Source organism: Onychostoma macrolepis, chromosome 13 (assembly GCF_012432095.1).
Source record: "Onychostoma macrolepis isolate SWU-2019 chromosome 13, ASM1243209v1, whole genome shotgun sequence".
NCBI classification, from domain to species: Eukaryota; Metazoa; Chordata; class Actinopteri; order Cypriniformes; family Cyprinidae; genus Onychostoma; species Onychostoma macrolepis.
Genome location: NC_081167.1, coordinates 392,501 through 417,440, shown reverse-complemented (window position 1 = coordinate 417,440; position 24,940 = coordinate 392,501). Strand labels below are relative to the sequence as shown.

The 24,940-nt window shown below is 39.7% G+C and overlaps 2 protein-coding genes across 2 annotated transcripts in view; one reads left to right on the top strand and one right to left on the bottom strand.

Moving 5' to 3' along the window:
• The first annotated feature begins 7,480 nt into the window (after positions 1-7,480).
• Positions 7,481-22,596, top strand: chs1 (chitin synthase 1). Its single transcript, XM_058796534.1, has 19 exons — positions 7,481-7,527; positions 9,053-9,188; positions 10,189-10,374; positions 11,512-12,608; positions 12,714-12,812; positions 12,996-13,160; positions 13,241-13,388; positions 13,495-13,560; positions 14,446-14,680; positions 15,171-15,371; positions 17,167-17,451; positions 17,750-17,929; positions 18,021-18,564; positions 18,659-18,801; positions 19,051-19,406; positions 21,035-21,145; positions 21,228-21,445; positions 22,208-22,274; positions 22,424-22,596. Exons 1-19 carry the CDS (start codon positions 7,481-7,483, stop codon positions 22,490-22,492), a joined length of 4,353 nt encoding a protein of 1,450 aa, XP_058652517.1. The 3' UTR covers positions 22,493-22,596.
• Positions 22,597-24,298: 1,702 nt separating this feature from the next.
• mpc1 (mitochondrial pyruvate carrier 1) overlaps positions 24,299-24,940 on the bottom strand; it is a 2,118-nt gene continuing 1,476 nt past the window's right edge. The window contains exons 2-4 of the mRNA XM_058796047.1: positions 24,803-24,899; positions 24,572-24,704; positions 24,299-24,430 (exon numbers count right to left, since the gene is read on the bottom strand). Coding sequence (XP_058652030.1) covers positions 24,406-24,430; positions 24,572-24,704; positions 24,803-24,899 — 255 coding nt within the window. The 3' untranslated portion in view covers positions 24,299-24,405. The remainder of the gene's footprint in view (positions 24,431-24,571; positions 24,705-24,802; positions 24,900-24,940) is intronic.

Below are 24,940 nucleotides of genomic sequence, written 5' to 3'. Positions count from 1 at the left end.
CATTAGGCTTGTTTGAGTTCTTATTAATTATATTTGAAAACAATTGTCTTTGCCTCAAGAACACTGAGCAAAGCAGAGCAAAATTATGCTCAAATTGAAAGAGAGGCACTTGGTATTGTTTTTGGAGTACAGAAATTTTACCAATACCTGTACGGGCAGAAGTTTACATTGCTCACGGACCACCGTCCACTTACGACCATCTTCAGTCCAACAAAAGCCATTCCATCCATGGCTGCAGCTCGGTTGCAGCGCTGGGCTTTGTTGTTGGCAGCCTATGATTACGACATTCAGTACAGAGATGGTGCACACCACTGCAATGCGGATGGGTTATCACGATTACCCCTGCCAACTGCATCTCAAGTTAAGCTGGATACTGTGGAGTTACTTCAAGTAAAACAGCTGGATGCCCTACCAGTGTTGTGTGCAGATGTCTGTCAGGAGATAAGGGCTGACTCCATGCTGTCACAAGTAATGGAGATGGTGGCAACTGGACGTTTTCCAACCGTCACAAATGTGAATAACGTGCTCACCCCATATGTGAACAGGAAGGATGAGTTGACTACCCAACAAGGTTGCATCATGTGGGGTTGGAGAGTGGTTATCCCTCCTAAGCTGAGATCCAGGGTGCTGGCAGAACTACATACAGGACATCCGGGTGTTGTCAGGATGAAGGCAGTTGCACGTAGTTATGTCTGGTGGCCAGGTATTGATACTCAAGTCGAGCAGATGTCAAAGAACTGTCAGTCCTGCCAACAGACACTAAAAGCTCCTGGACCCTCACCTTTGCACCCGTGGAAATGGCCAGAACGCATACGCAACGCATACATGTGGACTTCGCAGGCCCATATGAAGGACACATGTATCTGGTAGTAGTGGATGCTCACTCCAAGTGGCCCGAAGTGTGTGTGATGGATTCAACTACATCTACTAAGACCATTCAGGTGCTGAGGACACTGTTCAGTTATTATGGACTCCCAGAAGTTCTGGTTAGTGATAACGGACCTCAGTTCACCTCTGAGGAGTTCCAGACATTTCTCAAGGCCAATGGAGTGACACACACACGTTCTGCACCTTTTCACCCAGCTACGAATGGCTTGGCGGAACGCATGGTTCAGACAGTAAAGAGGGCTTTACGTTGTTCAAAAGGATCAACTTCCATTCAACAAAGGTTGGACACCTTTCTACTGGTGTACCGAAACACCCCGCACACCACCACAAAGGAGTCACCTGCTATGTTGTTTCTACATCGTAGATTGCGATCTCGCTTTGATCTGTTGAAACCGAATGTTGCCTCTGTGGTTGAAAAAGCTCAAGGCAAACTGTGCCAGCGACGTCAAGTGAACGCTAAAGACAGAACATTTGCAGTGGGTGACAGGGTATTAGTTCGGGATTACCGGAGAGGAAAGAAGTGGATGCCTGGTGTGGTGTCAGCAAAGACAGGCCCAGTATCATATACTGTCGATGTGGGACTTTCAGTTCACTGGAGGCGTCATGTTGATCAGATGCTGGCACACCAGGATGATTGTGACAATGGAGTTGAGATTGGTCCAGAGACCATTGATGTCCCTGGAGGGAATCTGACAGATTTGGGGGACTGCCCTATGTCAGGAGAGACAGTACACCCTAGTCTCGATCCAGTTCCTACTGAATCAGCACAACTTGAAGATTCGTCCACAAGGCACACGGAGGTGGTGTTACACACTCCACCCAAAGAGACTAAGCGCTATCCTGAACGTACCATCAAGCTTCCAGTACGGTTTAGCCCTTAAGGCTTATCTTGGTGGTATAAACCAATTTCATTGTTTGCATGTTAACAGTCATGGTGCTGAGTTTAATTTAAAAAGAATAAGCACAACACAGTTCATTGAATGATTCTAGTGTTTAATCATAGTTGTTCTATATTTTGGTGTTATTAGAAGTGTTAACATTATACAGGCGAATCTATGTGCACCTATATCTATGGACACGGGGACATATAAAAAGGAAAATAAATATATCTATCTTTGTCTATGTTAAGTGTGTGTAATATTGTTACTGAAATGATTACAACAACACTAAGTGGGGAGGAAAATGTAATGTATGCACTTAATGTTTCAGCGCACCAGAGGGCGCTCAAGATTCCGCCCGTGTATGTTATGTTATCAATGAAGGAAAGGAGTTTTTCCAGAGTTCTCAGTAAATAAGAAGTGAGTTGACACTGCACCCGTCTCAGCGTATTATTCATGTTATATAACAGATAAGATATAACAATGACCACTGAAGACCATTTCAAGAAGACCCTAAAGAATCATACCAACTTGTGGAAAATGGCCATTCGATGTCCCCTTTGAAGCACAGCCACCACAAAATCAGACTTACTTTAAAATCATTCTGAGTTTAAATACAGATTTAAAATCTTAACAAGAAATAGTTTAATAGCTATGATACTGTTTTTTTTTTTTTTGTTTGTTTGTTTTTAATCAAATCTTTGCATAGCTATGACAGGATACACTGGAATCTAACAATGCCTTGGATAAAACAGTTCATCTTAAAAAATTAAGCATATACATAAACCCATATAGGAAATACGTATAAGAGTTATCGGATGAGCATGTTATACAGGTGCATCTCAATCAATTAGAATGTCGTGGAAAAGTTCATTTATTTCAGTAATTCAACTCAAATTGTGAAACTCGTGTATTAAATAAATTCAATGCACACAGACTGAAGTAGTTTAAGTCTTTGGTTCTTTTAATTGTGATGATTTTGGCTCACATTTAACAAAAACCCACCAATTCTCAACAAATTAGAATACTTCATAAGACCAATAAAAATAAATAAATAAATAAACATTTTTAGTGAATTGTTGGCCTTCTGGAAAGTATGTTCATTTACTGTATATGTACTCAATACTTGGTAGGGGCTCCTTTTGCTTTAATTACTGCCTCAATTCAGCATCTTTAAAAAGCTGGTCAGCAGAAGGAAGCATGAAGTGCTCCAAAATGTCTTGGTAAACGGGTGCAGTGACTTCGGTTTTCAAAAAACACAATGGACCAACACCAGCAGATGACATTGCACCCCAAATCATCACAGACTGTGGAAACTTCACTGGACTTCAAGCAACTTGGGCTATGAGCTTCTCCACCCTTCCTCCAGACTCTAGGACCTTGGTTTCCAAATGAAATGCAAAACTTGCTCTCATCTGAAAAGAGGACTTTGGACCACTGGGCAACAGTCCAGTTCTTCTTCTCCTTAGCCCAGGTAAGACGCCTCTGACGTTGTCTGTGGTTCAGGAGAGGACAACTGTAGCCAAATTCCTCGACACGTCTGTGTGTGGAGGCTCTTGATGCCTTGACCCCAGCCTCAGTCCATTCCTTGTGAAGTTCACCCAAATTCTTGAATGGATTTTGCTTGACAATCCTCATAAGGCTGCGGTTCTCTCAGTTGGTTGTGCATCTTTTTCTTCCACACTTTTTCCTTCCACTCAACTTTCTGTTAACATGCTTGGATACAGCACTCTGTGAACAGCCAGCTTCTTTGGCAATGAATGTTTGTGGCTTACCCTGCTTGTGAAGGGTGTCAATGATTGTCTTCTGGACAACTGTCAGATCAGCAGTCTTCCCCATGATTGTGTAGCCTAGTGAACCAAACTGAGAGACCATTTTGAAGGCTCGGGAAACCTTTGCAGGTGTTTTGAGTTTGCATGTCACCATATTCTAATTTGTTGAGATAGTGAATTGGTGGGTTTTTGTTAAATGTGAGACAAAATCATCACAATTAAAAGAACCAAAGACTTAAACTACTTCAGTCTGTGTGCATTGAATTTATTTAATACACGAGTTTCACAATTTGAGTTGAATTACTGAAATAAATGAACTTTTCCACGACATTCTAATTTATTGAGATGCACCTGTAAACTTCTGAAACATTGGTGTTTCATATTTTAGAGCAGTCACTGCAATTTATGTAAGAAATCAATTAAATCTGTACGTGGGAGTGTGTGTGAAAAAATCAAATGTAACCCCCTTTGTAATCCTTAACATTTTCATAAGTAACTGTAATTTAATTACACATTTTTTCTTAGTAAGTTTAATTAATTACAATTACTTTTATTTTGTAATTAAATTATGTAATTCCGTTACATGTAACTAGTTACTCCCCAACACTGTTAGAGTATTAGTAGACTGTCTGCTTCATATCTGCTAACTCTTTATTGTGATGGTCTCCCAAAAGACACTCAAACACACTGCACGATTTCTGATTGGCCACGATTGTTTCACGATGCCAATCTTTCGTCTGGGACAGCCGAAAATCGTTCAGTGGTGTTTAGGGCTTAACTTTGCAAGTACATGTCAACTTATTCTAACCCTAACCCTACCAGTCTACTAATACTCCACTATAATACTCTAATGAGAGTTAGTAGAAATGTAGGTGCAATGTTACTTATAGACAACAGAATGTGTTAAAGGGACCATCAAAATAGAAGTCTAAAAGAACTAAAACCACAGAATCACCAGCATCAACAGCTAATAAAATATCATTTAGTAGCCACAGCAGAGCAGATCAGATTGTTTTGACCAATGTGAACTACTGTAGTGTACACTCTTATTACCGTGTGCATTTTCAAACTCAGAAATAGAACAGCACCATGTCCAGTGTTTGACCAAAGAGAGTCCTTTATCCCAGCGCTCCTCAAATTGAGGGCCAGGAGGGCCAAACTCACCCATCTCTGATTATCTTGGGATCCAGGGACCAGTTGTTCAGAAAGTTTAATTTGGATCAGAATGATCTGGGTTTGGAAATCCCATGTTTTGCTATCCAGGAACAGGTAACACATCTTATTTTAGTGCAGGTTTTTCAAAGCAAAATCGGATTGGATCACCCCGATCCAGATACACGCTTTTCCAGATTTCCAAATCTGGATTCCTAGTGCTCTACGGAGCCCCTAAAGGGACATGCTGATGGAGGAAAAAATAAATCCCAATGTTTTGCATTCTAGTTTGCATTGCATTTACACAAATAACTACTTCTGACTGGTCCCTCTCTGATGATTGTGCCAATGTTGTTTAAAACCAGTGATTAAAAAACAAAACTTTAAATTAAATGTAATATTTTTATTTCATATTGACAGCTGTTTGGGAATTTGGGGATATATTACATGTTACAAATGTTGTATTTTTTGGACCAGTTTTAAAGTTTTATGACAGTTTTGTTCCTGAAATCCACTCTTCTGCTGGGATCAGAATAATCCAGTTTTTTTTTTTTTTTGGTTTTGTTTGTTTGTTTGTTTTTTTATCAAAAGTATCCCAATCTTACTAAAACGTTTTGAACAACACAAACTGAGGATTTAATCCAGATCAAAACCAAGATTGGATTTTGTGATCTAATCCGAATTCAGAATCCAGAATTCAGAATTTTTTTTCTTTCTTTTGAGCAACCAATTTTCAAGATTTGATCCAATCCGATGACCAAAATCTGATCAGATGACTTCTGAACGACTGGCCCCTGAAGAGAGGCCCCTTGATGAGATTGTTCAGGTGTGTTTGATTAGGGTTGGAGCTAAACTCTGCAGGCAACCAATGAAAAAAAAAATCATAATTTGTAGTGATAAACCCCATCAATTCAGTCATTTCAAGAATTACATTTTTTTAACTAGATGTGGATGGCAATTAATCGCTAGTAACAAAACAGGACCATTTCAATCAGTTCCTAATAATAACAGGGCTTCAAACCTTAGCTGAGACCATTTGACCAATGAGCAATGAAAGTCCTTTTGAAGGTTCATTTTGAAAACAAACATCATCAGCCTTACAGGTATCAAAAACTGAGGTTTGAATGTCCAGCAGCATTTGCCGATCATAAGACAGAAGTGCACAGCAATTTGAAAACAAAAGAAATGAACTACTCTACAATTAATGCAGACTTAAACATCAGGTTTTGTTTAGTTGCATTTGGGACTCCACAGTAAAAGACGAATATTTCCCACAACCTGGATGCAAATGTCATGGGATGCTCCCCAGTTTCCACTGTCAGTTATCATTCTCGAGTTAACCAAATCAGTCTTAACAACTCTAGAGTTGTTTGCTCTATTGCTGTAAGAACATGTGCAGGGCTGGACTTGAGGACAAACTGAAGGAAGAATGAGGAAGAGGAAGAACCGTGACCAGGTTGGTGAAGGACCAAACCCAGAACCCTGTCCTGTATTGGCCTTGTCATCCACCTGCCAGCTTTAACTTACCTCAAATGGCATTTCATATTTTGCTTTTGGAAAATTGACTTTAGCCGTGGGACACTGAAAATGACAAGATGCTGATTAGTTGATGGTGTCACTGATGGTTGTCTCTGTGTCTTCTGACGTGTGATTGTGTTTTTAGATGTGTTGTTGGCTATTGTGTTATTTGTTTTGCACTAATTCCCAGCCAATGTATGTTCTGTAGACATTTTCCAGACTGCCTTCTGAATACCTGGAGCTGAGGAAGATGTTAAGTAATAATAAGGGGCAATAGCTGATCTGTGATTGATCTGTGTCCAGCTGCTAGTTCTCCCAAAGTCTTCTCCCTGAGCATTTAGCCATAAAACAGCTATCAAAGAAGGTTTTTCAGGACGGAGAGTCACAAACTTACACCCTAATACGCTGGCAGGCTCAGCTCATGCTTCGTGATTAAAATCCCACCTTTCATGATCCCCAGATCCTTGAAAAGGATGCTAATAATGAAGGTGGTGTGGTTTGAATATTAGTGTCACACAAAAGAAAGAGTATTCGATAAAAGAGGCAAACTATTAAGATATCGTGATTATTATATAACAGATCTAAATCTACAGGTATTTATTTTATCAGAGGTCTTCTTTATCTATTCTCAGTGTTATTTACTGCGTGATAAACTGTTGTGCGTCATTTTTTGTCTCTTAAGAAGCATGTATTAGTTATAAAACAGTCAGCCCATCTCCACCCTTGGACCTGACTCAGTACATGTACCGTATATCCTAAATAAACAGCGTTTTCAATGAGAATTAAGCAGCCAATTATCTGCACACGAGGAATAGATGAATCAAGTCATTTCTTAGAGAAAATGCGTGTAATTCCCGTTCCTAAGATTAATGCAGTATTGGATATAACGAGTGACACATCAGACACATGAACATTTTTGGGGTTTCCAGGTCCTGAAAGCAGTTGAAATGAGAAACTGTTGATTTATAAGGTCCTTCCCTTCAATATTTATGAAATGTTCAAAACTTTATATTCTAACATTAGGATAGATGGAATATTATGCTCGTGTTATAAGTATGACTGAACTTTGGTCCGAGTCATAAATATGTTTTCCGATCAGAGATGTAATAAGGATGTTCAGCTGGGATGAATCTCACAGATCTTTGAACTCTTTTATGGCCGTGAGCGCGCTGATATTGCACCCATAACGTAAGATGAGATTTAAGTCAACTCTGTCTTGTAAGCACGACATAACCCAGCACTGCTTCATGGAGTAAGCGTCAGCATTTGGAAATGGAGGAACTCAAGCAGCGGGGACGCAAGAGGGAAGGCCGTCACAGGTGAAAGACACGCCATCATTAATATAATCAATCATCTGTTTACAGTAACAGTTTGAAAGCTCTCAATGAATTTTTGTGGTAAAATATGTTGAATTCATATGTTGAAGCAGTGATTTTATTTGAAAGTTAAACTCAACACAGTACCACATCCAAACAACAGATTTAAAATGTTTTATATTTTTATTGATTATTTATATTAATATTTAAAATGTTTCATTTAATCTTGAGTAAAACACAGCTGGATTAAAGTTTCACTATGAAAGGTATACAGTCTTTTGGACATTAGAAGTAGTTAGAAATAAATTAAATTACGTGCGCGTGTGTGTGTGTAAAAAGTGGTAACGTGTAATTATTACATTAAAGAGCTATTTACACCTGATCTTACCCTTAAATTTAGAATTGATAGTATAACCTAATATGTTTAGGTTGATTTACTAATGTTAAGTAACATTATTTTATTTGAAATTTTGATGTTACCACATGAAGCGCATTTTTAGGTTACCATGTTTTTTTTTTCAGTGTGTGTGTGTGTAAAAAGTGGTAACCTGTAATTGTTACATTAAAGAGCTATTTACACCTGATCTTACCTTTAAATTTAGTTTTGATGGTGTAACCTAATATATTTAGGTTAATTCACTAATGTAACATTTTTTTTTTGAGTAAAATCAATAAATTGAGATGTTTACCACAAAGCACATTTTAGTTTACCATGTTTTTTTCAGTGCGTGTGTGTATGTGTGCAAAAAAAGTAACCTGTAATTGTTACGTTAAAGAGTCTGATCTTTCTACCTGATCTTACCCTTAAATTTAGTATCGATAGTATAACCTAATACATTTAGATTGGATTCACTAATGTTACGTAACATTATTTTATTTGAAATTTAGATGTTACCACATGAAGCATTTTTAGGATACTGTTTTTTCAGTGTGTGTGTGTGTGTGTGTACAGACAGTATATATAGTAATAAGTAAAATAATACTGACGTAATATGGCAATATTTATAACATTCCTTTTGTCTTGTCTTTATGTGTTTAATTACCTCTTAAATTCTCCAAACTGAGTAGCTACTGGTATACAACCAGCAAATGTCACATGTCAGTGGTGTGTGGTGAACGTGGTGAATGCCCTTCTCACTGAAGATAAATGAGTGCATTAAGCAATAAGGCATAGAAGTGTCATATCATAAATTTATGTTGTTAAGCACGAAAAGCCATGGAGTGACTGTCTGTATTCACAATATACACCACGACTTTAAGAGCCTTATTGCATATAAACTGGTTAAAAATATGACATAAACTTTTAATATGTCATTTTATGAGCAAATGTATACACTGGCATCTATCCAGTCCTTATATGACAGAATAGTGATAAGCAGCTGTTGTTTTACACATGTAGCACATTCATTTCACGTGTAATCATGAGAGGGACCCACAAGTGTCACATTCAGCATCCCTCAGAGTAAAAAAAACACAGTTGCTTTTCTTCTGTCTGAGTTTTAACCTTTCACAATGACTGTCTGCACAGGGACACCTGGGACCCGTTCCAGCTGAACCCGATCGGAGCCGAAAAAGAGAAGAAGAGAATATGCTTTCGAATTCTGCAGAGCTTGGTGTCCATTATCGTGGGCCTGCTCGTGTTGGTTAGCGGGGTTATGAGCAAGGTGAATCATAAATATTACACGCTCATAAATATTTATAGAGGATAATTGCACCACCGCCCGTTACTGTTTACTCAGAGAGTGATTGTGCGTCTCCATGACGACGTGTACATTCACGGGAATCCACGAACATCTCATGCTTACGTATACATTCGTCTCGGTTTCTGTGAGCGCACACAGCACTGTTGAGTCATTGATTTAATTTAAATTTAAAATAAATTTTAAAATAAAATAAATTTAAAATAAAATTATCTGTCACTAGGATTTCATTTTTCTTTTATCATAGTCATAGTTTAGGCATTAATATTGTTGCAATTTGTGCAGTTCTTAATTGACCAAATACTAAGAAGGACTTGCTGAAGACAGGCTGGGCAAATGCCAAGTAAACCGTTATTCACTTCAAAAACATAAACTATAACAAAATTGGACAATAAAAAGGAAATCTTATGTGTACCTGGGTCATGAAGGGGAAGCCACATCTGCTAAACAAACAGCAAGACATTTTTCTAAGCATTTTTTACAAGAAAAATAATAATGATTATGCAGATAACATGTAAAGTACATTAAAATGCGTAACTACGTCACATTAATTGGCCTCAACTACTATGTACTTACATCAAAGAATAAGTAGAATGTACTTATTGTGTTCATATTGTATTGCAAAACACTTCTGCTGCGGTCGGTTTAAGGGTGGGTTAAGGTGTAAGGGATGGGTCAACAGTGTAATTATAAATGTAATTACATGCAGATATCTTTAAAATATAAGTACACTGTAAAAATATGTATAGTGCACAATAAGTGCATTGTACCAAATGATTCATTTAAATGTAAGTACATAGTAGTTAAGGTCATAGTAGTATAAAGTGGGACCCTTTATTGGGTGACCTTGTTTGTTATTGCAGTTGCTGACATTTTCACGCTCACATGACATGGACGATTCAGTGATTCATAGTTGATTATGTGTAATGATCCAACACATTAAAGGCATTTTTTTGTATCGTAGGGCTCTCTGCTGGTCTTGACCACTCTGACCAGTCCAGTGTCTTTGAGAAACAATGTGGACAAACAGTTCTACACGCTGATGTTGATGTGTGTGCTAGTGATGCCAAACCTGCTGATGTTCCTGAAGTCTCTGTGGAAGTGTGTCTTCAAGAGCTATGTGGCCCCTAAACCAAAGACACTGGGAATCGTGAGTTGACAAGATGCAGATTAACACATGAGAACACTCCTTTCCTCAATATTATATAGAAAAAGACATGCACAAGTCCAACAGTTCCTAATACGTGGGTTTTTAAGTGGGTAATGGGGAATGAAAAGAAGAAAGTTGCATGTGATGCATTGGCCCATGAATCAAACTTGTAGAAATAGATGGATAAATTACAAAGTAAACACGTCACTTACTCGGATATCACTGCTTTCTGATAAGTCCAAATCAAACTTGAAATGACTTCAAGTACTGTGAGGTGGGAGTGAGTCAAATCAAAGGCACATCTCCATGTGCAAGACCATCGTAACACCTGCAGTGTTTACTGAGCATGTTGATGACTAATGAAAAAATGTTAGGTACACACAACATCTGAAATTTGTTACATTATTCTTATAAAGCGGGGGTTTCCAACCCTGTCCTGCCGATCTACCTTCCTGCAAACTCCAACCTGCTCCAACAAACCAGTCTGTACTTATCAAGTAACCCTGAACGGCTTTGATTGTGTTGGAGCTGAACTCAACAGCGTAGGTCTTCAACCCTGCTCCTGGGGACCCACCGTCCTGCAAAGTTTCATTCCAACCTGCTTCAGCACACCTGGACTGTGACTTTTCAAGTGATCATGAAGACCTTGATAAGCTGGTTCAGGTGTGTTTGATTAGGTTTGGAGCTGGAAAGTGGGTCCCCCGGAGCAGGTTTGAAGACCAACGCTCTACAGGACGGTAGCTCTCCAGGAATAGAGTTGGATACCCCTCCTTTAAGGCACCACCATTAAAATTTTAAAGCTAAAATGTGAACTGACATACTCTCTTGATGTACAACTGATCCAATTGCACCAAGATACCCATAGCCCAGAGAACTGGTTGTCCAGTTAATCAACCACTTATGCCAAACCAAGCTGAATTTATTTGGATTTTCCAGCAGGTTAGACATACCGGACGATCAGTTCGCATTCGACGTTGACTCAGTCTGCTCATGCTGTTATATAACGATGACTTGATGGCAGAGGAGTAACTCTTAGCTCATGTACTTCAAACATGCATGAACCGATGAAACGTGTAGCTTGAATGCTATGGAAGTCTCAGTGTACACATGTAACGATTGTTGTCAATGCTTCTGCAGATGTGTGTGATTGAGAGTCTGGTGGCTGTCGGGACCGCGATCCTGGTGCTCATTGTGATGCCTAAGCTTGACGTTTTCACAAACCTCTGCATCCCTGGAGGCATCTGCATCCTTTCAGCCGTGTTTCAGATCGCCTTCCGCTTGCAGACGCACAGCTGGATGATCCTCTACCCCATATGCTCCATCATCCTAGTGCTCAGCGGCTACGTTCTACTGGCGGTCGACTACTACGTGAGAGAGTCCTCTTATGTGCCAGGACAAGTAGAAGGTTGCTACATTTATGTAGGCATTGCAATTTTTGCAACGCTGCTGGTTTCTCTGAACTGGTGGGAGAACCCTTTTCAGGCCAGCACAAACATTCAGGAAACGCTCAGCGAACTGGACACTTTTAGAGACGCCGTTTATATGTTCACCAGCCTCATTCGAATAGCACTGACCTTGGGGGTGTACTTTCTGTATTACTGCGTGATCGTTGAAGCCGATGCTCGCATTAACTGGGATGCTTTCACCAAAGCCGGTAAAGGCACGGTAGAGATAGGCCTTGGGCTGTTTTTCCTGCAGGCATTCTGCTCTGCTGCCTGTCACTGGTTCGGAGTCGTGGCCTGCAAGATCCACTCGATGACGTATGCTTTTGCTCTGCCCGTGTCATTAACTGGTCCAGCGACGCTAATCCTGGGCATGATACTGTTCTTGACGCAAGCCGAGAGTTTGGTCCCTTCATCACAAACTGCTAACTTATATACCTCCAGTAACAATTTTACAGTTAAAACTCCTTTCTGGCCATTTTGTCACGAACTTGAAACTCTCAAAGACGTCAACACCACCCCGGTCGTGATGCTGGAAATTTCCTATAGCATCTGCAAAACGTCACTCAACAACCCGAATGCCATGTGGCCTTTCTCCATGTTGGCGCTGGAGGGGGTCTGCATGTGGCTCGGCCTGGTCTCGTGCACGTATTACGTGTGGAAAATCAAGGTGCAGAGGATCGAACGCACGTCCCAACTTTTCGTACGCCGCCTGTATGAGTCTGCCTTCATTGACCTCTCTATGCTGCTGAACACGAAAATGAAAGTCATTCGTACGGCAAACAAGGAGAGGTACATATAAAAATCATGATGTATATGAAATTATACACATAATTCAGTACAAGTGCATGAATTTAGTCAAAATCTGACTGTTTCCTTCTTTCTGTCATGTAGTAGTGGCAACGATGCAGTGGAAAACTGTGTCATTTACCTTTGTGCAACAATGTGGCATGAAACATACGATGAGATGCTGAAAATCATGACTTCAATGTTCAGGTATTTATACAGTGATGGATGAGTATAACAAATATATTTCAGCTCAAAGCCCAGTTGGATGAAACCCCTTAAGTAAAGAAAACACCTAGCTGTAAATGATCGCTAAGGCTTTTCTTCACCTAAGGGGTTTTAAACAACCGGCTGCAGTTCTTCATTTTCTTTTGGCTTGTTTGTTGGTTTCAGACTGGACAGATACCGAGGCGATCCAAAGGAGGAACACAAGGACTGCTTTGACTTTGAGTGCCATATTTATGTTGATGATGCCTTCATGATAGAAAAAGACACTGAGAAAAAGCTTGTCAACACCTATGTTTGCGACCTTATACAAGTAGTCATGGAGGTGTACAGGTAAGGCAAACTTTTTCTGTCTGTGCAGACTGATGTTAATGATAAACTGTAAACTAAATTTCACTGTTTTTGTCTTCAAGGGTATTTACAAATAAGGAGCCCGATGAGGTTTCCATCATTGAAACACCATATGGTGGTCGACTTGTGTTTGTCATGCCAGAGGGAAACATGCTTTACGTCCACCTTAAAGACAAACAACTGATTCGAAACAAAAAGAGATGGTCACAGGTGAACATTCAAAATCGTATTCCTTAGTATGAAAAATAATACAGTCTTTGCAACACTGTTAATTTTGAACATTTACCTGAATCTGACTGAGCATGTGTGTTTTCAGATCATGTACCTGTATTACCTGCTTGGCTGGAAAGGATACAATGTCAAAAACCCTCAGAAAATAACAGTAAGTTTTTCTGTTTGACTTTCCTTTAGTATTGAGCATCGGTCACTAGTGATGTTGGATAAGTCAAGCTTCGCTACTGCTATTGCTCATATGTTGGTTTACCGATTCAAATAAACCCCTATACTCCTTTGGGACATGTGGATAAATCATACCGCTTTAAAATGATCAAACATGGACGAAAAAGGTCCCAAATACTTATATTGAAGGAGGGACCCGAGCCATATCTAGAGAGACACAAAGAAGGACCCTTTTGACCCAAGGCAAACCTAGAAACAGATGACCTAGTAAGCACATATCCCAGATTGCAAAATTCCTGAGGCCCAGATCAGGTCCACACCTGGCACTTTCATCTGGCCCACATACCACGTGGAATGATGGCACTTGGGCGGTCCGCTCCTGTTTGCCAGATTTGGACCACAAGTAAATCAAAGGAAGACCCAATGTCAGCCATGAATAAGCCAAATAAAGGAGAACTGGCCCAAATCTGGACCACATTGATTTTAATTCTGGCCCAGATCCAACACCTTTCTCTGGCCCACATACTCTGAAGAATGATGGCACTTGAGCAGTCCGCTCCTGTTTGCCAAAGGTGGACCACATTTGGTTGGCACTATTTGGACCATATTTACTATTTACCACATGGGCCTCTTTAGGGTCACATTCAGATTACACATTGCTGTGAACACCACATCTTTGTCTACATTGTGATTTGATACATTTGGGCCATTTTTGCTATTTTACATGTGGGCCACTTCAGGCTAACATCCATTTTGTACGGGCCATAAGAAGGCCAGCAGTGCTGTATCATTGCCTTAAGTAGCCCACATCTGCATGCTATCTGGGATGGCTGAAGATAACTGTTTTTGACAATGTGTGTTCTTACAGAGACAAAACAACCCGTGTCGTGCCAGTCTCATATCATTAGATGGTGAGAGTTATTTGCTACCTTCTTATGACAATGACAGCAAGAGGAGGCATATATCTGATGAGAACACATATATCATGGCCTTGGATGGAGACACTGACTTCCAACCCGCCGCTCTGATACTGCTCGTCGATCGTCTGAGAATGTATGACACCGTGGGTGCAGCCTGTGGACGGATCCACCCCACTGGAATGGGTAAAAAAAATCATCAGTGTTCAGAGAGAAAAATCAAACAAGTGAACAGAAATTGTCATCTTTTGAAAAAACCTTTGCTTATAGGGAATGTAGCATGTAAAATTCCATAACAGTATTACATAAAACTGACAAAAACCTGTACATGACTTAAAGGAAGAAAGAAGCTGCAGTCTAGATTCTATAGCAGATAATGACGTGCACTTTTATAGGCCTGCTATTCAAATGCTGATCAACATACAAAGTCCACTTACATAAACACTTCCAGGCAATCACTGCAGTTTTATATTAACACTGCATACTAGAAAGAGCCATTGAGATGATCAGAAAACTAATCTCAACAATAAATGACACCCAGCATATATGATAACAGTCCTCAGCTATCTGAAAGACATGACCTGAATATAAAAATGCTCACATGCAGTTTGCGCACTACACTCCATTTTTCCATTGTTCAAGACAGCAATTCATGTTCTACGTCCCCATGTTTCAGGCCCAATGGTGTGGTATCAGAAGTTCGAGTACGCAGTGGGTCACTGGCTTCAGAAGACGGCGGAGCACGTGTTCGGCTCGGTTCTGTGCAGTCCAGGCTGTTTCAGTCTGTTCAGAGGATCTGCACTAATGGACGACAACGTCCTGAAGCGATACACCACCAAAGCCACACGAGCCTCCGAGTATGTGCAGTATGATCAAGGTAAACCCTGTTTCTATAGCATTGGATATCTCACTAGCATGCTAACCATCCACTAGAAGTCTCGTTTATGCTTAATAAATAACTTGCAGTTACATTATCTTAGACATTTGTCTTTACTGTCTTTACTATCTTGTCATCCAATGAGGCATACAGTATATCTGATTAGCCTTTTCCTGGTATGTATTGACACTTGTCATGTCTAGTACTGCAGTGTTTGTAAATGCCTAATGGGTGAAAATGTATCTTCTTTTGGGACTGATTTCACCCTACTGCATGGGAATACCTAAAAAAAAAGGCTTATCCCACATGTCAATGCCATGTTACCTGTTAATATTTAAAGCTGCAATCCGTACATTTTTTGGGTTAAAAATGATCCGAAATCAATATTTGAGCAAGTACATAACCAGCCAGTGTTCAAAACTATCACCTTACTTTAGCCCGATTCACAACGGTTAGCTTCTAATAATGTTTTCTAATTTGAGTGGGATTACACAAGATTTGTATTTTAAAGAAAACCAGTTCGAAGGGAGCATAATTTGCTTTTTGGGTTAAAAGAATTTCTTAATATGAAATTTGAATGGTATGACAATTAGATTAGACTGTACATAAATTTAAATCTTCACGTTAATACACACTATACTCATAGTCACACAATGCTTATGTTGTTAACATGAATAATTTGAGAGTAATGTATAACAATAATAATAATTTGCACGGTTTGATGTGATATGAGCTAACCGATCGTTAGATTTAATCACCATTGGTAGTGTGATTTATTGTAATGCTTTTTTCCTCAGTTGGTTTGAACAAACTTAGCAGACTTGTTACTTGTTCAGATGACAACATACGGTGAAAATTCTTATTCGGGTCATATATTCCAAGATGTAGGCTAGAATCTGTGATTGCAAAGTACAGTAAACATCCACACCGGTGCGGTGACTGACTGCCACACATTCACCTCAAAACATTAGATTAATCCGCGCTGAAGCCGTGCCGGAGCACATCCCACGCAAGGAAGATAATTCCTCAGGCAGCTGCAATTCCAGGTTTTCAAACAGCGATGGCGACAAAGAGGCAAAACTTACAGACTGCAGCTCTAACAAAGAATATTTAGGGTCAGATTTACTAACAGCTTGCGTCAACGCTAACCATCTTTTGGCATTAAAATAGTGCTGTCAGGATTTTCTAAAGATGTGCAGTGAAAAATTAGTTCTGAAATTATTATTAAAATAAATTATCACAGTTATTTTTGCGCCTGACCTTATTGAATATGCATTTGTAGGGCTTTCCCTTTCAGACGCAAAATTTATGGGAGGAGAGTATTCAAATTAATCACGCAATGCGATTTACTAATCTTTGTGCTCGTCAAATTACTGGTATTTGTGCCGCTATTTAACACCCCAAAAAAACATGTCTTAAAGCAGGTGGTAATTTGCGCTGCTCTTGGTAGATTGCGCTGGTCATTATCGAAATGATCTGGCTGCGTCTGTGTTGCGCTCTAATGCTAGTTTGCCCTGTTTAGTAAATCTGGCCCATAATGTCTACACATATGACATTGATCTAATATTTTACATAAAAATTCAGAAGCAGCTAGCAATGTAATTTAATAAATATGATAAGGTTACATCAACTTGTTTGTTAACACCTTTTTTCAGTGCCTCTGTTCCGTATAGTAGATGGTTAGCAAGACTTACTGCATCTGATGTTTCTGTGTAGATGATTCTGTTTGAATGTTGAGAGTCAGGTTCCACTATGCTTCACCAGTTCATCATGTTACTCATCCGCTCACATTTAGGTGAGGACCGTTGGCTGTGCACTCTTCTCCTGCAGCAGGGCTGGCGGGTGGAGTATAACGCTGCTTCAGATGCTTTCACCAACTCACCGCAAGAGTTCAAAGAGTTTTACAACCAGAGGCGTCGATGGGGTCCTTCAACACTGGCCAACACTCTCGATCTGCTCCACAGCGGGAAAGACACGGTCAAGAGGAACACCTCCATATCCATCCTCTACATCTTATATCAGATCTTCACTGTGGCTTCCTCCATCCTGGGACCTGCCTCTGTCACCCTCATGGTAGCAGGTAAATATTCAAAGAATAGATAAGGACGTATTATGGAGGTTTGACTGCCTTGCTAGAAATGTCAGTTAAACCATCTTCTGATGGGGCTGAGGCTGACCTGGTAGACCATTTGGTCAACCTGTTTAGGGCTTGTGTATTGCCCAATCTGGTAGCGACCTGGTTGAGCTGGTTAACATGCAAGACAAAGCTTGGTTTACCAACCTGAATGTCTTAGGCTGGTATGACCTTGACAAAAATAGTCTCTGTGAATATATAAATGTATGGAAACTGCTAATTTTCTCTTTCTTTTCCATTTTAGGAGCGTTCCAATTTGTTTTTGGAATTGAAGGCACTCTTTCCATAATAATTGCTGTTGTACCTCCAACTGTTTACATGCTCATATGTTTTGTGGCTAAACCCAACTTCCAAATCACAATTGCTGCCATTCTCAGTGTCATATATGCATTCCTGATGACTGCATCCTTCTTTTCCATTATTGGTAATCATTGCTAATTATCATTTTTAGTTTTTTTTGTGTGTGTTCAAAACACGCTCGGTGATATCCCATTTCATTGCGCATTTTATTTCAGGTGACATGGTTAAACAGGGAACATTTATAACTCCTACTGGACTCTTCCTGGTGTCTGGTGCGATCCTGTACATGGTGACAGCCATCCTTCACCCTCAGGAGTGCACTTTGATTATCTACGGGCTGATGTACTTCATCTGCATTCCTAGTGGATATCTCCTTCTCACCATATATTCCCTTGTCAACATGCACATTGTATCTTGGGGCACTCGAGAAACCAACAAGGCAAAGGAGCAGAAAAAGCAAGTGGGTACTGTGTGCAGTCGTGACTGCAAAATGTGCTGCTGGGATGTGAAAATCCAAGTCACTCAAGAAACCGAAAATCTAGTCCTTCAACAAATCCAGCAAGCCGTCAATCCAAACACACCTGCTGCCAAAACAGAGCCAGAGGAGCCGAAGGCTCACAGCACCCATGAAGTTCAGAGCAGCTTAGATGCGAACAAACACATCCTGGACTACATCGAAGAGATGCCTCGTAAGAGGAACGAGTCCAAAGAGAATCTCAACAAGGACAACGAGGAAAAAGACAGTTGCTCTGATAGAAGGTAAAGACAATGAAAATGTATTAGCATTACATTTGCCATGCAGATGAAAAGTTTTTATATTTTCCTCAACTGTTGCTTCAAATTAATCTTACAGTGGGAGTTCCAAAAGCTTTGAGAAAAAAGCCGACACATTTTATGAAGAAACAGACTTTGATGATGACGACGATGATGACGACGATGACTATGATTACAATGATTACGATACTCTGGAAACAAAAGAAGTTGTGCCTGAGAGTGGTAAGAGATGACATCTTATCATAAACCAGTGATTTTCAATCCATTCCTACAGGTATCTCTCTTATCTAGCACACGTGCTTCATGATCATCTTGTCAGTACAGTATTCTATGAACTAAACAGGTGTCTCAGATTAGTAACGGAACGAGATTCTCTGATTCAAATAAACTTCTCAAATGTACACTATTTTGAGTGTAGAGTTGGTCTGTGCACTGAATTATTGTTTACGTTGTTCTTATTCAAATGGACAGACTGGGTGGAGCCCGTGAAGACAGAGTTCCTGAAGAAACTGACATATGCAAATCTGAAGAGAAACCTTCAGGAGCAGATCCGATACACACTGAGAAACAAGAACCAGGAGGATCTGTGTGAGGAACTGGTGCTGATTCTCAGCGACACCCTGAACGAGGAGCTGAGGGATAAAGTGGGTCCTGAGGACATCTTGAGTGTGAGTCAGCTGGAGGAACTGCAGTATGCTCTGAACGAAGCCACCAGGCGCATCATGAAGACCAACCGCATCGAGAACGGAGCACAGCGACTGGAGCGGCGTGTCAAGAGGGCAATCGAAAGAACCCTTGTGGCTCCACAGGTTGAGAAACTATCTGAGGTAATGATTTCTGGATGGTTTGTGTTCTAATGAGATCTACAGAAGTATGACATGTTCCTGGATCTCCATTCCTATCCATGCATCAACACTTACCTTAACTCCAGCTAACCATAAACTACCCCCTTAAAACTGTGACTGGGCAACTCTGGCCCTCAAGATCCACTTTGCAGAGTTTTGCTCCAATAAGGAGCCTGTCTGTGGCTTTCTGGTGCAGTTTTCCCAACCCTGTTCCTGCAGGCACCCCAGTAGTACTCATTTTGGATGTCTCGCTTATCCGATCCATCCTTTTGAGATACTGGAGATATTGTCTCTTTTAATGAGCTGTTGAGTTGATTCCGGTGTGTCTGATTAGGAGGAGTTCAAAAATGTTTAGAGTTGGGGTGGTCCCACCAGGAACCCTGAAGACAGATTAGCTTGTTCAGGTGTGTTTGACTGGTGATTGGTCTCATTTTCATTTCATCTCGCCTGTAATGCCTGATAAAGCAGCATTTGTGAGCACATGCTGCTTTGTGTACAGCGTTACCGGGGAAACCGCTATTTTTACCGCTCCAAAAGCGGCACCTAGTGGCAAAGAATGAATTAGCATTTTCATTCTGACCAACGCGAAAATCACGTTTTAACCCAGGACTGCACACACAACAAGTGGGCGGGCAATATATGCTTCATGTTGACGTCAACATGAAAGGGCTTGGGATTAGTTTTAAAAATGACTTGTTTTAATGATTTAGAGTCGACTCTTTCTTTTGAGAGACAATAACTTAAATCTGCACTTTCAGATTTAAAACTTTGCAGGATGTTTTCATTCACTCAGAGCTGTGTTACACACTGCATGAAAGGTCATTTTTTAAAATTCATAATAGGGACACTTTAATGGCGGTTGGCAAACCCCACTTAAAGGCGCATACCGCCTCCTCCTGTACAATAGTAGCATGACAGCTGATGTAAGATAATGTCCGAGCTTAGGTGAGCCGATACGATCAGTTAAAAAAAAAAAACTGTTTATCAAGTTGTACTGGCTACCAATAGCTGCTCGCATAAAATTCAAAGCATTAATGTTTGCCTACAAAACCTCCACTGGTTCTGCAGCCCTTTACCTAAATTCATTACTTCAGACTTATGTGCCTCTAGAAGCTTGCGTTCTGCAAGTGAACGTCGCTTTATTGTACCATCCCAAAGAGGCACAAAATCACTTTCACGGACTTTTACATTAACTGTTCCCTCCTGCTCCAACTCAATCCCAGCAGCTGAGTCCTTAGCCATCTTCAAGAACCGGCTAAAAACACATCTCTTCCATCTTTATTTGACCCTCTAACTCTAGCACTCTCTATTCTAATTCTATTCTTAAAGAAAACGAAAAAATAAAAATAAAAAATAACATTAGCTTTTCTAATCTTTTTGTATTCTATCTGTTCTCTTTTTATTTATTATACAATTAACGAAAGACCCCAAAAAAAAGACCTTGCTACGTGTACTGCGTTAAGCTAACAGACTTGTTATAGCACTTGTATATCATTGCTCTTTTGTTGTTTTTGATTGCTTCCATTGTCCTCATTTGTAAGTCACTTTGGATAAAAGCATCTGCTAAATGACTAAATGTAAATGTAAATATATGTTTCCTATTTTACCAGGATGAACAGGATTTCTGGAATAAACTGTTAGAGCGTTATCTACGACCCATTCAAGATGACAAAGCTCATCTCGAGGAAGTGACACGTGAGCTAAAGTCGCTACGGAACAAGGTAAGGTTGGCAAGCGAATATTTCATCGCTCCTGGACAGTAACTCTATATACTAAATGCAAGCTATTCTCTTTGTTTTGCAGGCAGTGTTTTTGTACTTCATAATTAATGTCCTATGGATTGTAGCAACGTTCTTCCTTCAGGCCATTGGTACTGAGGTTCTGAGCATCAATATTCCAAAGTACTATCCTAACGGAAGTCTGGCACCAGATCCCTTGAAGGTGGAGCCTTTGAGTTTGATGTTTCTGCTGTCATTCGCCATTCTGCTCATCATCCAGTTCTTGGCTATGCTTTACCACAGGTAAAACACGCATCACATACTGCCACTTTGGCACCTGAACAATCAATCTACTATTATATACACCGCCTTTCAAAAGTTAGATTTTTAATGTTTTTTAAGGGAGTTTCTTCTGCTCATCAAGGCTGTATCTATTTGATCAAAAAATACAGGGGGAAAAAAACAGTAATATTGTGAAATTTCAGCATTATTACTCCAGTCTTCAGTGTCACATGATCCTTCAGACGTCATTCTAATATGCTGATTCATTATGAGTGTTTAAACTGTTGAGCTGCTTAATATTTTTTTTGGAACCTGTGATACTTTTTTGATTCTTTGATGAATAAAAAGTTTAAAAGAACAGCAGTTGTGTAAAATAAAAATCTAAAAATGTAAGTCTTTACTATTAGTTTTTATCCATTTAACACATCCTTGCTAAATAAAAGTACTAATTTCTTAAAAAAGAAAAGAAAAGAAAAAAATGTTCTTTCACAGCTCCCCCCTCTGTTTCCAACATGGATTATAAATCAGCATATTAGAATGATTTCTGAAGATCATGTGACACTGAAGACTGGAGTAATGATGCTGAAAATTTTAAATTTCAATTCAATTAGTTTTTTTCTGTATTTTTGATCAAATAGATACAGCCTTGATGAGCATAAGAGACTTCTTTTAAAAACATTAAAAATCTTACTGAGCCCAAACTTTTACATGGCAGTATACACACACAGACATATATGGAACTTGATTATTTGAGATGTAAAGCCCTGTTGTTTCCTATTACAGAGTATACACCCTCATCCATGTGGTATCGTACAGAAGCACAGAGAAAGACTACAAAGAAAAAGATGAGGCGAGTAACTGTGCTCTTTTTGTGCTGCCATTTAGCCATGGTTCAGGCTGCATATGAAGTGTTTTCCTTCTAAGGAGTTGAGTCCATTTTTACATTGATTTAAACTTGGATTAGTACATTATTTTTTACTATGTTCTTGTTCATCGCAGGAGGATGAAGATGAGGCATTGGTCCTGGGGAATCCCGTTAATCTTACAGTCACTGCTGACGACTTATGAAACGCTGATTCTTTCGCTCCTAGTTAGTGAAGTTAAAGTTGAAGTGAATGATTTCTCATGCATGCAGAAGAAAATTAAGCCAGATTAACACCACATGCCTGAAACTGGAGCTAGGATTTGTTTACTGTAGATGTTTGCACTGAATAAGTCACATTTTTCTATGTATTCTTTAAGCAATGTATTATAATTTGATCACTTGCAAGTTAGCTATTTCAGTGTTATTGTATGTTTGTCAAATATTAAATGTTCTGTAACAAAGTGGTCTGGGCAAGTTGGTTTTTGTGGTATTTCATGCATAGCTGGATGAATCCTGTCATCATTTATTCTCCCTCACATTTTTCAAAAAGCTCTATGCCTTTACTCAATAGAACGCGAATATCCTGACCATTTTGCACATTAATTGAATGATCTCCATCATGACAACAACATAACTGTTATGTAATGTCTTCTGAAGGCCTTTGATAGCTTTGTGTGAAGAATAGATAGACAGAAAGATAGATAGACAAAAAGATAGATAGATAGATACAACCCAAATTCCGGAAATGTTGGGACGTTTTTTTAAAACTTGAAGAAAATGAAAACTATAAGACTTTCAAATCACATGGGCCCAGGAATACTTCCAGAAACCACTGTCGGTAAACACAATCCGCCGTGCCATCTGCAGATACCAACTAAAGCTCTATCATTCAAAAAGGAAGCCATATGTGAACATGATCCAGAAGCGCCGTCGTGTCCTGTGGGCCAAGGCTCATTTAAAATGGACTGCTTCAAAGTGGAAAAGTGTTCTATGGTCAGACGAGTCCAAATTTGACATTCTTGTTGGAAATCACGGTCGCCGTGTCCTAAAGAGGAGGAAGACCTTCCAGCATGTTATCAGCGTTCAGTTCAAAAGCAGCGTCTCTGATGGTATGGCAGTGCATAAGTGCATACGGTATGGGCAGCTTGCATGTTTTGGAAGACACTATGAATGCTGAAAGGTATATAAAGGTTTTAGAGCAACATATGCTCCCCTCCAGATGACGTGTATTTCAGGGAAGGCCTTGTGTATTTCAGCAGGACAATGCAAAACCACATACTGCAGCTATTACAACAGTATGGCTTTTTAGTAGAAGAGTCCGGGTGCTGAACTGTTCTGCCTGCAGTCCAGATCTTTCACCTTTAGAGAACATTTCGTGCATCATTAAACAAAAAATACATCAAAGACAACCACAAACTCTTCAGCAGCTGGAAACCTATATCAGGCAAGAATTCCAACACCACAACTCCAGAAACTCATAACCTCGATGCCCAGACGTCTTCAAACTCTTTCGAAAAGAAGAGGAGATGTTACACCATGTTAAACATGCCCCCGTCCCAACTATTTTGAGACCTGTAGCAGGCATCAAATTTGCTCACTTTGTGCATAAAATTGTAAAATGTATCTGTTTTAACATTTATGTTATGTTATCTACTGTATGTTCTATTGTGAATAAAATATTGGCTCATGTGATTTGAAATTCTTTTAGTTTTCATTTTATTCAAATATAAAAACGTCCCAACATTTCTGGAATTCAGGTTGTAGACAGATCGATAGACAGACAGACAAAAAGATAGATAGATAGTAAAAAAAAAAAAAAAGCAAAAGCATTATTACATGTTTTATTTTCTCCATATTAATTTTTAACATATACACTGATCGCATTATGCATGGAAATAAATTAATCAAATATTTCTACATTACATACAAACCGCAAGCTTCAAAGCTGTGTCATAAGGCTTAAAATGTTATATGTGTAACAGAGAGGAAATAGCATAAAACAAATCATCCAAGTTTACGAATGAATATTTATTGTTAAAACAGATCAGATGTTGCAGTACAGATTGGTGGATCTCCTAAAAAGCATGACCGTGACCGCTGTGCACATAAACCATTATCATTTGGCCATCTTCTTCTCCATGCTGAGGAACACAATGAGAAACAGACAATCTGTTACCTTATAATAGTACACAACCTGAACACATCCAGAAATAAGCCAGTTTCATATTTACAATAAACATGAGATAATATTAGAAATCAGAATGAAGTGTGAAAGGTCTTACTTGAATTTGATGAGTCTGCTGCCCTGAATGAGCTGAGCCCCTTCATTGGTGAAGTGGCAGGCGAACAGAAGCCAGTTTCTGGGCTGAACCTTATAGGCGAAGCGCATGAACAGCAGCGAGTAGCAGGTGAGAGCTGGGAAAACAAGAGTGAAAACACCTCCGTTCACCTTTGACCTCACAGTATCAGGCTGTTGCGCAGGCTGTTGCGCAAGCTGTTGCTCTGTTACGTACCGAAGGTCATTCTGCCGCTGATGATTTCTGGACTCTTCTTCATGTCGCTGATAGCGGCGATGGGCAGGCCCCAGTTTGCCACCGGGCCCCAGAAATGCTGGAATAACATGACATACGACACCTATGAGCCATGATTAT